Source organism: Peromyscus californicus, unplaced genomic scaffold, assembly GCF_007827085.1.
Source record: "Peromyscus californicus insignis strain IS unplaced genomic scaffold, ASM782708v3 Scaffold_7__1_contigs__length_154581171, whole genome shotgun sequence".
Lineage (NCBI taxonomy): Eukaryota > Metazoa > Chordata > Mammalia > Rodentia > Cricetidae > Peromyscus > Peromyscus californicus.
In genome coordinates this window covers 62,889,677-62,903,535 of record NW_026294595.1, presented here as the reverse complement: position 1 = coordinate 62,903,535, position 13,859 = coordinate 62,889,677, and the positions used below count along the sequence as shown (strand labels likewise).

The 13,859-nt window shown below is 40.0% G+C and overlaps 1 protein-coding gene and 3 pseudogenes across 1 annotated transcript; 3 read left to right on the top strand and 1 right to left on the bottom strand.

The window, feature by feature from the left end:
- Window positions 1-1,331: 1,331 nt before the first annotated feature.
- Window positions 1,332-2,279, top strand: LOC128100888 (olfactory receptor 8J3-like). The gene has a single exon (XM_052723635.1). The coding sequence runs from the start codon at window positions 1,332-1,334 to the stop codon at window positions 2,277-2,279; it is 948 nt and encodes a 315-aa protein (XP_052579595.1).
- A 4,341-nt stretch (window positions 2,280-6,620) lies between these two features.
- Window positions 6,621-7,324, top strand: LOC128102042 (olfactory receptor 8K3-like; annotated as a pseudogene).
- A 3,641-nt stretch (window positions 7,325-10,965) lies between these two features.
- Window positions 10,966-11,814, bottom strand: LOC128100887 (chromatin target of PRMT1 protein-like; annotated as a pseudogene).
- Window positions 11,815-12,783: 969 nt separating this feature from the next.
- On the top strand, window positions 12,784-13,448 carry LOC128100886 (chromatin target of PRMT1 protein-like; annotated as a pseudogene).
- Window positions 13,449-13,859: the final 411 nt, after the last annotated feature.

Here is a 13,859-nt window from a genome sequence, read left to right as displayed (position 1 = left end):
ATAGAACCAATTGATTGTTGATAATTAATAGAGAGAAAGCATTTGAAATTTTCAAATGTAGAAGAGCGACAACAAATAAGATTTATTTTGCATATAAATATATACATTTGAATCATATCATTTATTTCTAAATATATCACATGTAGTTTTGAATTTATATAAAATAAGTAGATAAACAACAAATAATCTATAAAACTTGTAAGACAAAATAAGAAAAACCACAAAGTCATAAGTTAAAAGACTGTACCATTAGCACTTGTTTTACCCATATTCTCAATTAACTTTAATCAGTTGTCTCATTAAATGTTAAATACATGGAAACATATTTCAGCATGATCCTGTTGAGTAGTAAGACACATGCAAGAAACTTCTTGACATAATTCCATGGAAAGATTATGTGATATACAAATGAAAGCAATATCTTATGTTCTGTATTTCACTAACAGAAAACAATTAAAATATAATTGTATATAAATAATATTACATATTATTTAAAATAGTATATATAATAATATTATATAAAATGTAAAATTATTAAGTGTGGTTGCACATGCCTACAATCTGGACCAGGATTGTGTGGGAGAAGGTGAGGATTTCATTTTAGAAGCCAGACTAGGATGTTAAGTGAGATTCTGTACTGAAAAAAATATGTAAAACATGTTAAGAGAAATAAACATAATGTATATGGAATGTGAGTAACCAGAAATCAAATATAGAAAGAGATACCAGAAGCAAATGATAAAATTTGAATAATGAGAAGTCACAGTACTTGGAAAAAGAAATAAATACGTAAAAAGGACTGAGACTCCTAGGATGATTCTAACTAACATAAAGGAAAATCAAGAGCTAGACCTCCGTGAGGGCAACTGAAGCAGAAAACCAGAGGAGAAATCAGGGAAGGATACTCTGAACAGTGGAACCTAAGAAACAAATGTTCTGAAGTCAGTCTACAATCTACTCAACCCCTCAGCTGCTTGCTGAGTAAATCAGGAGTGTGTGTGAGTGTGTGTGTGTGTGTGTGTGTGTATCTACATATTAATACATAGGTAGCTTAGACTGAAGTAATTCTTGGAATCATAGCAAAGAAATAAAGTGAATAAAAAATGCAAACTGTTCTAGACACCCATTAACTTCTGACAAAGTTTTATTTCCGGGTTAAAACAAATCAGGCAAGAAATAACTAAACTTTGATGTTAATAACTGTGGTTATTTTAAATACAGTGACCCTCAATGAAACATTTAATTATATATTACCTAATATAGATAATAATGTCAATAATCTCTTAGTATTTTTGTTTTCTATCAATTAGAAGATGCACATAGCAGTATAAATGGCTTCTGGGAATCTCACTCATGTCACTGAGTTCATACTCATGGGGTTATCCCAACGTCCAGAACTGCAGATACCACTTTTCTTTGTCTTCCTGGTCATCTACATGCTGACAGCAGCAGGAAACCTGGGAATCATCACCCTCACCACCGTGGACTCAAGACTTCAAACTCCCATGTACTTCTTCCTCAGACACCTGGCTGTCATCAACCTGGGAGATGCTACTGTTATTGCACCAAAAATGTTAGTCAACTTCTTAGTCAGTAAAAAAACCACCTTATACTATGAATGTGCCACTCAGCTTGGAGGATTCTTAGTTTTCATGGTTGCAGACATCTTCATGCTGGCTGTGATGGCCTATGACCGCTATGTGGCCATCTGCAATCCACTGCTTTATATGGTGGTAGTGTCTCAGCGGGTCTGCCTTCTGCTGGTCTCCTTCACATACTTCTTTAGCTTTTTCACAGCCCTTGTTGTGACACCTTGTGTGTTCTCTGTATCTTATTGCTCTTCCAATGTAATCAACCACTTTTACTGTGATAATGTCCCTCTGTTAGCCCTGTCCTGTTCTGACACTTACCTTCCAGAAACTGTAGTATTTTTCTTCTCAGGGACAAACTTGTTTTCCTCTATGACTATTGTTCTTATATCCTATTTCAACATTATCCTTGCAATTTTGAGGATTCGTTCATCTGAAGGAAGGAAGAAAGCCTTCTCCACCTGTGCTTCCCACATGGTGGCCGTCACTGTGTTCTATGGCACACTTCTCTTCATGTATCTGCAACCACGGACCAACCACTCCTTAGACACTGACAAGATGGCTTCTGTGTTCTACACCCTAGTGATACCAATGCTGAACCCTGTCATCTACAGCTTTAGGAACAAAGATGTAAAGTGTGCCTTGAAAGAATTCCTGAAAAATCCACTTCAACGGTTCAATCTAACATAAGTGTATAACTGCAAATCTGAATAAAATATTACATATGGTTATTTTTGTGATGATAGCAATATATGAAATATCACTTCAATTAAATTTTTCAGTACCATTTGGAGTAAAATATTAATTGACAAAATTTATTTTATTATTTAAAACTATCACATACTCACAAAGGTACATAAAATATTATAAAAGTCAATAGATATTGTGCACTAAATGTGTACATATGTATTGGTACAAAGATAGATTGGAAGACATGAGAAGTATAGCCAGCATCTAGGAAGAAAGTGCATATCCAGGAACATTACAAATCAAAAGAATTCAGAATACAGAGACCTCAGACCAGCAATTCACAGCCTTGGTTGTCTCTAGATAAGAACTGGTGGAAGGAAAGTTGGCTATGAATCAGTGGGAATTCCTGGTTTAGAGAGACTTTGGCTATAGTCTGACAGATTTATATATTTTTGTATTATTTTATTTGTTTCTGTCTCTTTGGTCTATCAGTCTGTATTACTTCTAGAAATTCAAGTGTATGATCTCCTTCCTTGAATTTCTTAACTCCTAGAGTTCATTCATAATCTTTCACCTTGTTTCATCTCAAGTTTTTAAATCTGTAATTCTAAACACTGCTTCTACTGACAAGCCTTTTCTGATCCAGACTCTTTTTCATTCCTTTTCATTGTGATTATTAGTGAAGGAACCAGTCATCCACAGAACCTCCTCACCTGAAAATACTTATACTCATACCAATAGATTTTTTTCCATGTAAAGTAACATTTATAATGGTCCTTTTTTGAGCAAAGCAACACTCTAACATGTAATCTTGAATCTTAACTTAGTGAACCAGATTTCTGGGTATTAATAAAAACAAACTTTTATCTGTGCCTATGATATGACTGAATTGTAGCATAGCAACTGCTGGAAAAATTTCATATTAATTGTGAGCAGTCCATGAAATAATGAAGGCCACCATAGAATAAAACTGGGAAAAAAGGAAAATAGCCACTGTATTCACAGCTCATTCTCCAAAATCTGTTCCCATTATGTTTGTACATTGGACTGCAACTTCTCTTTAGCCTTTCAACACTTGTTACACTAGCTGCTTTTCAGAAAGTTTCTAGGCCTTTACTCTACTATTGATATCTACACTGTTGTTGGAGACTCCATTTCCTTGGACAGAGAAGCTACAGGGTTCTTTGCTTACAAACATGAATACAATTCTTTAATTATAGAACAGTCCATCATATAAAGCAATATCATCTAATCAATTCCTTTCTGTAAATATATGTATTAGATTTTGAACCACACAATCTTGTACAACAAATGTTAGTGTGTGTGTGTGTGTGTGTGTGTGTGTGTGTGTGTGTGTGTGTATGCATTTTTTAAAGGACTCTGTTTTCATTTTCTTAACTCAGATCAATGAGCCTCAATATTTTCCTCCACACTAACAAAATAATTATTTAAATTAACTTAAAAATTAGGAAATCTAAGACTTGTAATGGGTATTTTTGCCATTTAATATGTGACTATGGTTAATTTGAAAAACTAATGTCATCTCTATGTAAATTCAAAGGCCTTTCTGCTAGTTGAGTCCAGTATAATAAGACTTGTCATTGTGGAACTACTAGATAAAAAGGAAATTTGAGGAACTACTAAAAAACATCAGAAATTTCGTGGAGAAGTCAGAAATTAACTCAAGCACTTAGATAATAAAACAGATATTGAAACTAATAGTCTCATTATGACTATATAAACAATTTATACAGGAAAGAAAGAACAGAATACATAAAATATTTTAGAAACTACATGTAACAAGGGTTCAATCCTGAGAGCATGTAAGGAAACCTAAGTTCACTATATCAAAAAAAAGCTCAAAAAATTTGCAAATTTGTTAGTGTTCTGATTACTCATTTCTCAAAATTGTCAGTTTACAAATTGACAATAAATATATTAAAATACTCTCAATGGTCTTAATTCTTAAAGAAATGCAAATCCAAGCCATAATGAGATGCCATTAATTGCTGTGATAATGGCTATTTTCAAAAAGATAATCTTCTGGTGGGACTCTAGAGAAAGAGAACTCAAATACTGTTATCATCAATGTCAGCTAGCATTAACACTGTAATGGTTTCTCAAAACTTGAAGAGAGGCTTGGAATAGAGCTTAGTAGTACAGAAATTGTATAACATTCACTATAATCTGAATTCAACCCATAGTGATGCAAATATGAATGAGAAATAAAATAAATAGAACCATCACTAACTCCACAAACCCACTACTGTGTATTCAAGCAAACAAGAGGATTCCAACATGTGAAAAAGAGCTTACATCCCCTTGAATGCAGAAATATTTGCCACAGTGGCTAGCATATGGACAGTCTAAGTGTCAACAGATTTACAGATGGAGAATGCATAGTTATATATTAAATATCATTAGCCACTAAAAACATGAGATCATGTCATCTGTGACTATTCAAATGATCATTGCAGATGTTAAGAGGAATAAGATGCAGACCAACAAATATTGTACATTAACATTCCTAAGAGCAATAGGAAAAATTAATTTCAGTAGATATTGGGAAGAATAAGCACGGTGATAAGGAAAGAGACAAGTCACACAATTGGCACAATAATATTCTTCAGTAACAGGAAATACTCTGGTTTCATTTTCTCATTTAATTTAATTTGACATTTTATCAGCAAAGGGATAGTGAACTATATAGTGGTCAAATAAGTTTCTTTAATGATTAAAGATACTTCAACCCATGCATGTAGTGTGTGTAATCAAATATAAAATAAAATTAATAAATAATAAAGTAATAGCTATTTCTGTACAAATGAAATTACAATTTATTAGTGGTATATACATATTTTATTATATGATATAAATGAAATGATTTGTGAGTCATAAAACTGAAAAATTTCATGTATGATGTAAAAATATTTTTCCTTCATTATAATAATATCTTTTCTGCATATGTGATCATTTTTCTGATGGATTGCTTCCTGTGTGATAATTTTCCAACATTTATTTAACAACCGAAAACTATGAGCTTTCAAACTGAAAATAACCAACAAAGCCATTCAGCACAAAAGCAACTGATGGAGAAAATATATACTGTGAGAAGGATGCCGTAGGACTCTTGACAGTTTAAGTTGGAAAACAGCCATCTCACCACTGTCATTGCTAAGCTTAAGCCACATGTGAGACTGTCCCCTCATCTCCATTCACAGTAAATTCTATATGACATACTTCATAAACATCAAAGCAAAAAGAATCAGAATGATCACCCTCAGTGCTAAACTTTTAGATGGGGTGTTATGGAGGACATCAATACATTCCATGTGTGCATTGCTTGTTAGATTGAGGAGAACTACAACCCATCTAAATTATAATTTTGTCACATTAAGTCCTCTTAAACATGGTTTAAAGCTTACAAAGACAAAGTAAAATAAGAATACATTTTTTTTTTGTTTTTTCGAGACAGGGTTTCTCCGTATAGCTTTGGTGCCTGTCCTGCCTGGATCTTGCTCTGTAGACCAGGCTGGCCTCAAACTCATAGAGATCTGCTTGGCTCTGCCTCCTGAGTGCTGGGATTAAAGGCATGCACCACCACCACCCAGCAAGAATACAATTTTTAAAAGTCAAAGGAATAAAAGAATGGCATTGCCATTTGATATATGATGCTACAGTTAAGAGAATTAAAACAAAAACTTTTAACTGAGGTAAAGTTCCATTTTCTGAATTAGAATTAAAGCTTTAAGTCCGAGAAAAAATGGATATATTTCATTACAATATATTATTTTATAAATAGTGTATTCCAAAGACAATATTTTCAAGTGAAAAATCATCTTTTTTATTTTTTTATTTTTATGTACACTTGTGTTTTGTATGCATGTATGTCTATGTGAGGGTTACATGCAGCTATAAGCTGCCATGTGGGTGCTAGGAATTGAAGTCAAGTCCTTTAGAAGAGCAGCCAGTGCTCTGAACCACTGAGCAATCTCTCCAGCCCCTTGAAAATCATCTTAAAAGATCAGTATTACTACCCTAAGCTAAATATTTACCCCTAATAGATGTTTTAAATAAATTAAACACATGATATGTGTTTTTCATTTATAATCAGTACATGACAAAAAGAAAAACGTCTATTTTATGCTGTATACATTATGACAATGTCTAAACTTAGTTCTGGGCTCAGTATTGGAGGTGTCTCATTTTAAATTGCTTTATCTCATACATTAAGAGTGATTTGGATTTATGACTTGAAAATTGCAATTTAACAGATGACCCATTCTGAAATCCAGTGGGTTTGTGTGATTGTTTCTATGAGACATTTTCTCAAGGTCTTCAATGGAGAAAGGGAATCCCTCCATTTTGAATGCTTCCATTCTCGTGGGTGTCACTGACCACTCTGAACTATAGGTTCCTTTATTTGTGACGTTCTTTCTCATCTTTGTCATTTCCTTTGAGGAGAACCTGAGCATGATCATCCTAATCAAGTTGAACAACGAGCTACAAACACCTATTCACTTTTTTCGTAGGCATCTGGCTTTCACTGATTTTGGTTTCCCACCTGCTGTGGGACCCGAAATGCTGGGAAATCTGAAGCAAATGACAATACCATTGGTGTGCCATCCAGCTATCTTTGTTCATCTTCTTCATTATTAATGAGGATTTTTTTTTTTTGGTCTGTAAGAAATGGCCTAGGACAGCTACATGGCCATGACAAACCACTAGTTTGTACAGTCATCTTGTCTCAGAAAGCATTCTGGGCACAGCTGACAATCCCCTCTCTCTTCAGTGCCTTTCTGGGATCACTACCATCCACCTTTTTATTTCATCCTTCTGTGGCCATGATGTCATCGGTCGTTTTTACTGGGAAACTCTCTCTTTGTTGAACTTGATCTGCTCAGGCACACATGACATTTAACTTAAAATATTGATGTTCTCAAATTTAATTTGCTTTCATCACATACTGTATTACTTTGTCCTGTATAATGATCTTCGTAGCCATCCTTAGGACAAACTCTGTAAAGGTCAAACACAGGGCCTGAGGGTCTCATCTGACCTGACAGTTGTTGTCATGAATAGACTGTAGATAATTATGTTAAACAAACTCAAAAGAAAAGTGTTGTGAATTTCTTCTAAAGTGGCATTTTAAAACACACATGAATGGAGGCCAGCCTGGTCTCCAAAGCGAGTTCCAGGAAAGGCGCAAAGCTACACAGAGAAACCCTGTCTCGAAAAAAAAAAAAAAAAAAAAAAAAAAAAGAAAACACATGAATGAAGAAAGGGAACTACAGGAGTTAGGAAGATGAGCAGTGGAAGTGGAAGAAGGATCTGAGTTGCTTTGAGATGCAGGAAAAGACGAGATCAGGCACGTTCAGGATAGTATTTATCTTATGTTAAAGTTCTAATGACATTTAAATTGTTTTAGCCAGGCTCTGCTCTTCTTTCAAGCCCTGTATATAAACCTGTTAATAATGAGCCCATCATTAATATCCAGTGTAAAATTTAACATGATTTGATAGTAAATAAATGTGAATTTTTTTCAAGAAAAAAAAAAAAGATGCAGGTAAAGCCCATCAAAGTACTTTATATTCCATGTGTTAACAATATTTATAAAGAAACACACTGTTTTACAAATAATATGTATTACCAAAAGATGAAATAAAATAGCATATGTAATAAGATATTATCGGTTGTTCTGATCTTAGATGGTCTTAAAAAAAAAAAAAGTACCAGATATTGGGATAAAAGCTAAAAGAGCAAAGAAGCAGAGCAAACCCCACCCACCACCTATTACCTCACCAACACCACGAATCCTCAGACTGAATGCCTCTGAATCCTCATCCAAAAGGGTCTCAGCAGAACTGTCTTAGTTTCTGTTTCCTCGCACATTATATACCTTACTCTGTCCAGTCATATCACCTCCTTCTTAGTGATGGGATTAATAGCATGGGACTCACAAGGATTAAAGTTGTGTTCAACCACTGCCTGCTCTGTTTTCACTCCTAGACTGAATAAATGTCATGTAGTCTGGGGCAGGGGAGGGGGATTGAACTCACAGAGATCTGTAGCTGAAGTTTTCTCTGGTCCTGCCCAACCCCAGGGACTTCCCCCCTCATCCCCGCACCTGCTTATAAAATAATTATTCAGAAACTTATATTAATTAAAACTGCTCAACCATTAGCTCAGGCCTACCACTGACTAGCTCTTATTTTAAACTCAGCTTTAATCTGTATGTTGCCATGCATTCTGTGACTTTACCTGTGTGCTATTACATGCTGCTCCCTAGGCAGGAGGCTGCAGTCAGCCACTCAGCCTTCCTCTTCCCAGAATTCTCCTTGTCTGTTTATCCCACCTATACTTCCTGCCTGGCTACAGACCAATCAGCATTTTATTTATCAACCAATTAGAGCATAACATTCACAGCATATAAAGCAATATCCACAGCAGAAATCTAGAATTAAAGGTGTATGCCACCAATGACTGGCTTTGTTTCTCTCTAGACTAAATCAATCAAAAGTAATGCAGGGGGGCTTTGAATCACAGAGACCCTGGCAGAACTCTGCTCTCTAGTGTTAGAATTAAAGGTGTGTAACCCCACTGCCTGGCATCTATATTTACTCTAGTGGCTGATTCTGTCCTCTGATCCTCAGGCTAGCTTTATTTGACAAAAAATTTATCACTACATTGCCCCTTTTTTGTCTAAAATAATGAAATGCAAGAAAAATTATGAACAATAAGTATATACAGTATATAGAGTCAATATATAAGTATATACAAAATATAGACTCATTAACTAACTGTGCCAACTGGTGGCAAGTGGGTACACAGCCTATTGTGATAGTTCTCTGCTGTGGGATGTTCTGTATGGCAAATGTGTTGCTGATTAGTCAATAAATAAAACACTGATTGGCCATTGGCTAGGCAGGAAGTATAGGCGGGACAAGGAGGAGAATAAAGTTGGGAAGTGGAAGGCTGAGTCAGAGAGACACTGCCAGCCACCACGATGAGAAACAGTATGTGAAGATGCTGGTAAGCCACGAACCATGTGGCAAGGTATAGATTAATGGAAATGGATTAATTTAAGCTGTAAGAACAGTTAGCAAGAAGCCTGCCACGGCCATACAGTTTGTAACCAATATAAGTCTCTGTGTTTACTTGGTTGGGTCTGAGTGGCTGTGGGACTGGCAGGTGAGAGAGATTTGTCCTGACTGTGGGCCAGGCAGGAAAACTCTAATTACAGTTCTCCCAGATTCCCAGAGGTTCCTTCTCCTGTTTCCTCAAGGCTAATTTTGTATAGATGTGGTGACTTTAATGAGAGTCTTAGAGGCAGGCTTCAGTCACAGGTCTCAAGATCTGCCAGTGCCATGTAGCAATCCAACTCACTTTCCAGACATCCTTTTGTGTTCAACATGTATGCTTCCAATTGGACATCTACTTGCTCCTTGGTCAGTACAGGGCAAGTGAGGGCACCTCTCCCTCAGGTACAACCATAGCCTCTACATCCTGAACACCCTGTTCCACCAACTATCAAACACTGACCTGGGAGTGACATCTTGCCCTGGGCAGGGTCCTAGTGGTAGGTCCCCCAAGTAGTCTTGCTAGGGTTAAGTATTTCTGGAATAGAGGTAGCCCTGTGCCTCTCATCTCTGTCCTGGACAGAGCACACATGGGTCAGGTCGAAAAGTACATAGAGTTCATGTCTCTTCCTGAGTTATATACCCTTCTCTGCCCGGCCACATCACTACCTTCCTAGTGCTGGGAGTGATGATCACATGACATCCAAGTGCTAGGATTAAGGGTGTGCCACAGACCTGAGGTTCCCTTTCTCTCCTAGAAAGATGGGATCCCAAGAGGTCCAGGGTGGTTTTGAACTCTCCAGTGCTAGGATGAAAGGTGAGTGCCATACCACCTGGCCCCTACATTTAATCTAGTGGCTGGCTGTGTCTTCTGACCCTCAGGCAAGCATTTTTGATACAAAGTATATCACCACATTTCTAATCCCACCCCCAAATGCACCCCCTTCCATTTTTTTTGATCAAAAATATCAAAGGCAGGCCACAACAAAATGCAAGAAAATCTATTTATTGTGAGCATATACAATATATACAGTAAAGCATGACTTCCACTAGACAGCATGACTCGCTCATTCTTTTTTTTTTTTCCTTTTTTTTTTTTTTTTTTTTTGTTTTTCGAGACAGGGTTTCTCTGTGTAGTTTTGTGCCTTTCCTAGAACTCACTTGGTAGCCCAGGCTGGCCTCAAACTCACAGAGATCCGCCTGGCTCTGCCTCCCGAGTGCTGAGATTAAAGGCGTGCGCCACCACTGCCCGGCGACTCGCTCATTTTTTTAGGAATTTATATTATTCTGTTGGCTTGGTTTATCTAATTTTAGACGATACTTCCTGAGTTATCTAATTATTAAGAAATTGTTTTATTCATTTGTATAAATGTAATGTAATGTAAAATAATGTAAATTGTTTTACATACCAATAAAATATCCCCCTGTTCCTATGTCCCTCCCCTCCAGCTTCCCCCTCTGAACCCATCAACCATTACCTCTTACAGGAAGGAAAGGCCTCCCATGGGGAGGTGCATAGTATTGGTCAAAAATAACAAAAGTAGTCCACAACAAAAATGCAAGAAAAAGCTATTTATTGTGAGGATATACAAATGTACAGTCAAACATTACATCAAATAAACGCGCCAAATGGTGGTGGGTAGGTCACAGCCTATTGTAATAGTTCCTCCCAGCACCAGTCCAGTATCTCCTCCTGTTTTCTCCAGGTGATTTTGGCACAGATGTGGTGACTTGAGCAAGAGTCTAAGGGGCGGGCTACAGTCACAGGTCTCAGGAGCTGCCTCTGCCATGTAGGCATCCAACTCAGCATTCAGGCTCGCTTTCCCTTCCGACATGTATGCATCCAGTTCGGCGTCCAGCTGCTCCTTGGTCAGTTCAGGGCGAGTGAGGGCACCTCTCCCTCAGCAACAGCCAGGTCCACGGCCACGCCCTGGGCCTCAGCTTCCAAAAGCTCCTCTTCCACAACTTAATACAGCCCAACCTGGGGGTGACATCCCGCCCCCGGGCAGGGTCCTGGCGGCAGGTCCCCCACCCACTACTCCTCCTTGGGGCAAGTGTCTCTGGATGATGGCTGCGCCTCTTCCTCCATTCACTGCTCCGGCAAGGGCACCCATGGGACGTCCTAAACGGACTTGGATGCTCCTCTCACCCAGGCACCCCTCTAAGCTCTGCCTAGGATTTAACGCTGCCTGGACAGAGAGTCTCTTCTCCATCTGCTGGGCCAGTCTTCTGTTTCTGGCACAGGCAAGCTGCTGCTGACACCTCATTGAGGCCCAGACATTGACTGGCATCGGCCGTGGCTGTTTGTTCTTCCGCAGATGAGCAAAACGCTCATTTAGAGACATCTTGGTGGCACGTCTTAGCACAACTCTGGACACTGGCTGGGCAGGCATCTTCAAAACCTGAGAATCCAGAGAGGTTAGGTGCCCAGAAGATATGATGCAAAGCTGTCTCATCGTGGTTTGGGTATCTAGATCCTCCTGCTCTTCGGGCCTGCACGTCCTGCATTTCGTCTGTGCCACCACAGGAGGAAAAACTCCACAGGTGCTGGGAGGAACTATCACAATAGGCTGGGGACCTAACCACCACCACTTGGCGTGTTTGATGTAGTGCTTGACAGTACATTTTTAAATGCTCACAATAAATAGTTTTTCTTGCAGTTGGGTTGTGGAATACTTTTATTATTTTCCTCCAAGAAAGACAAAAAAAGGGCATGGAGAGGGGGTGGGTAGCGTTGGGGGTGGGGTGGGGCAGAAATGCGGTGATATACTGTGTATCAACAAAAGCTTGCCCGAGGATCAGAGGACACAGCCAGCCACTAGATTAAACGTAGGGGCCTGGCGGTATGGCACACACCTTTCACCCTAGCGCTCAAGAGAGGGTTCGAAGCCACCCTAGACCACAGGGGATGGACTCAGTCTAGGAGAGACACAGAGCCCCGGGTGGTGGCACACCCTTAATCCTAGCACTTGGGAGTCACGTGATCATCACTCCCAGCACTAAGGAGGAAGTGACATGGCCTGGCAGAGAAGGGTATATAAGGCGGGAAGAGACAGGAACTCCAGGCCTTTTGCACTGAGGACTCCCAGGCATTCAGTGGGAGGACCGGTGGAGTAGGGGAGGTGACAGGGCTTGTTCCTTTGTCTCTCTGGCCCTTCGGTATTCACCCCAGATATCTGGCTCCGGGTTTTGATTAAGACTAGTTAGGAATAGAGCACCTTCTTCAATCCCACTGTTGGGGCACCATTTCCCGAAAAAGCCACAAAAGTCCCTTGCTTGCCTGCGAGGGAGCTGCAGGAGGCCGCAGGCTCCACCCCAGCTCTTGGGACTTTGCTTTGGACACCAGGTGGGAGTTGGTGGTGCCAGCTTTGGTGGCCCAGGGGAAAGGCAGGACAGGGCCAGCCGGTCTAGATAGCCAACCCACGATGAGAGAGCTTCGCATCGTACCCGCCTGGCACCTAACCTCCCTGGATTCTCAGGATTTGAAGAGGCTGGCACAGCCAGTGCCCAGAGTTGTGCTAAGACACACCACCAGATGTCTCTAAATGAGCGTTTTGCTCAACTGCGCAAGAACAAACAGCCACAGCCAATGCCAGGGAATGTCCGGGCCTCCATGAGGCAGCAGCAGCAGCTTGCGACTGCCAGAAACAGAAGACTGGCCCAGCAGATGGAGAAGAGACCCTCTGTCCAGGCAGCGTTAAATCCTAGGCAGAGCTTAGAGGGGCGCCTGGGTGAGAGGAGCATCCAAGTCCATTTAGGACGTCCCATGGGTGCCCTTGCCAGGGGAGCGAATGGAGGAAGAGGCGCAGGCATCATCCAGAGAGACGTGCCCCAAGGAGGAGGAGTGGGTGGGGGACCTGCCGCCAGGACCCTGGCCGGGGGCGGGATGCCACCCCCAGGTCGGGCCGCGTTTGGTGGTGGAAGAGGGGCTTTTGGAGGCCGAGGGAGAGGTGCCCTCACTCGCCCCGTACTGACCAAGGAGCAGCTGGACGCCGAACTGGATGCATACATGTCGGAAGGGAAAGCGCCCCTGGATGCTGAAATGGATACCTACGACGTGGCAGAGGCGGCTCCTGAGACCTGTGGCTGAAGCCCGCCTCTGGGACTCTTGTTCAAGTCACCACATCTGTGCCAAAATCACTTGGAGAAAACAGGAGGAGAAACCTGATGGGTGCTGGGAGGAACTATCACGATAGGCTGGGGACCTACCTGCCACCACTTGGCGCGTTTATTTGATGTAATGCTTGACTGTACATATTGTATATGCTCACAATAAATGTTTTTTTTTAAATTGGTTGTGATCTTCTTTTGCTATTTTCGAACCATATAATATACCTCCCCATGGGAGGCCTTTCCTTCTTATAAGAGGTAATTCGTGGTGGGTTGTGTGTGGTGGGTGGTGGGGTGGGAGGAGGGAATAGAGGGATATTTGATTGGCATGTAAAATGAATAAAATAATTTCTTAATAAGTAGATAAATCAGAAACTATGGTCTCAAATTA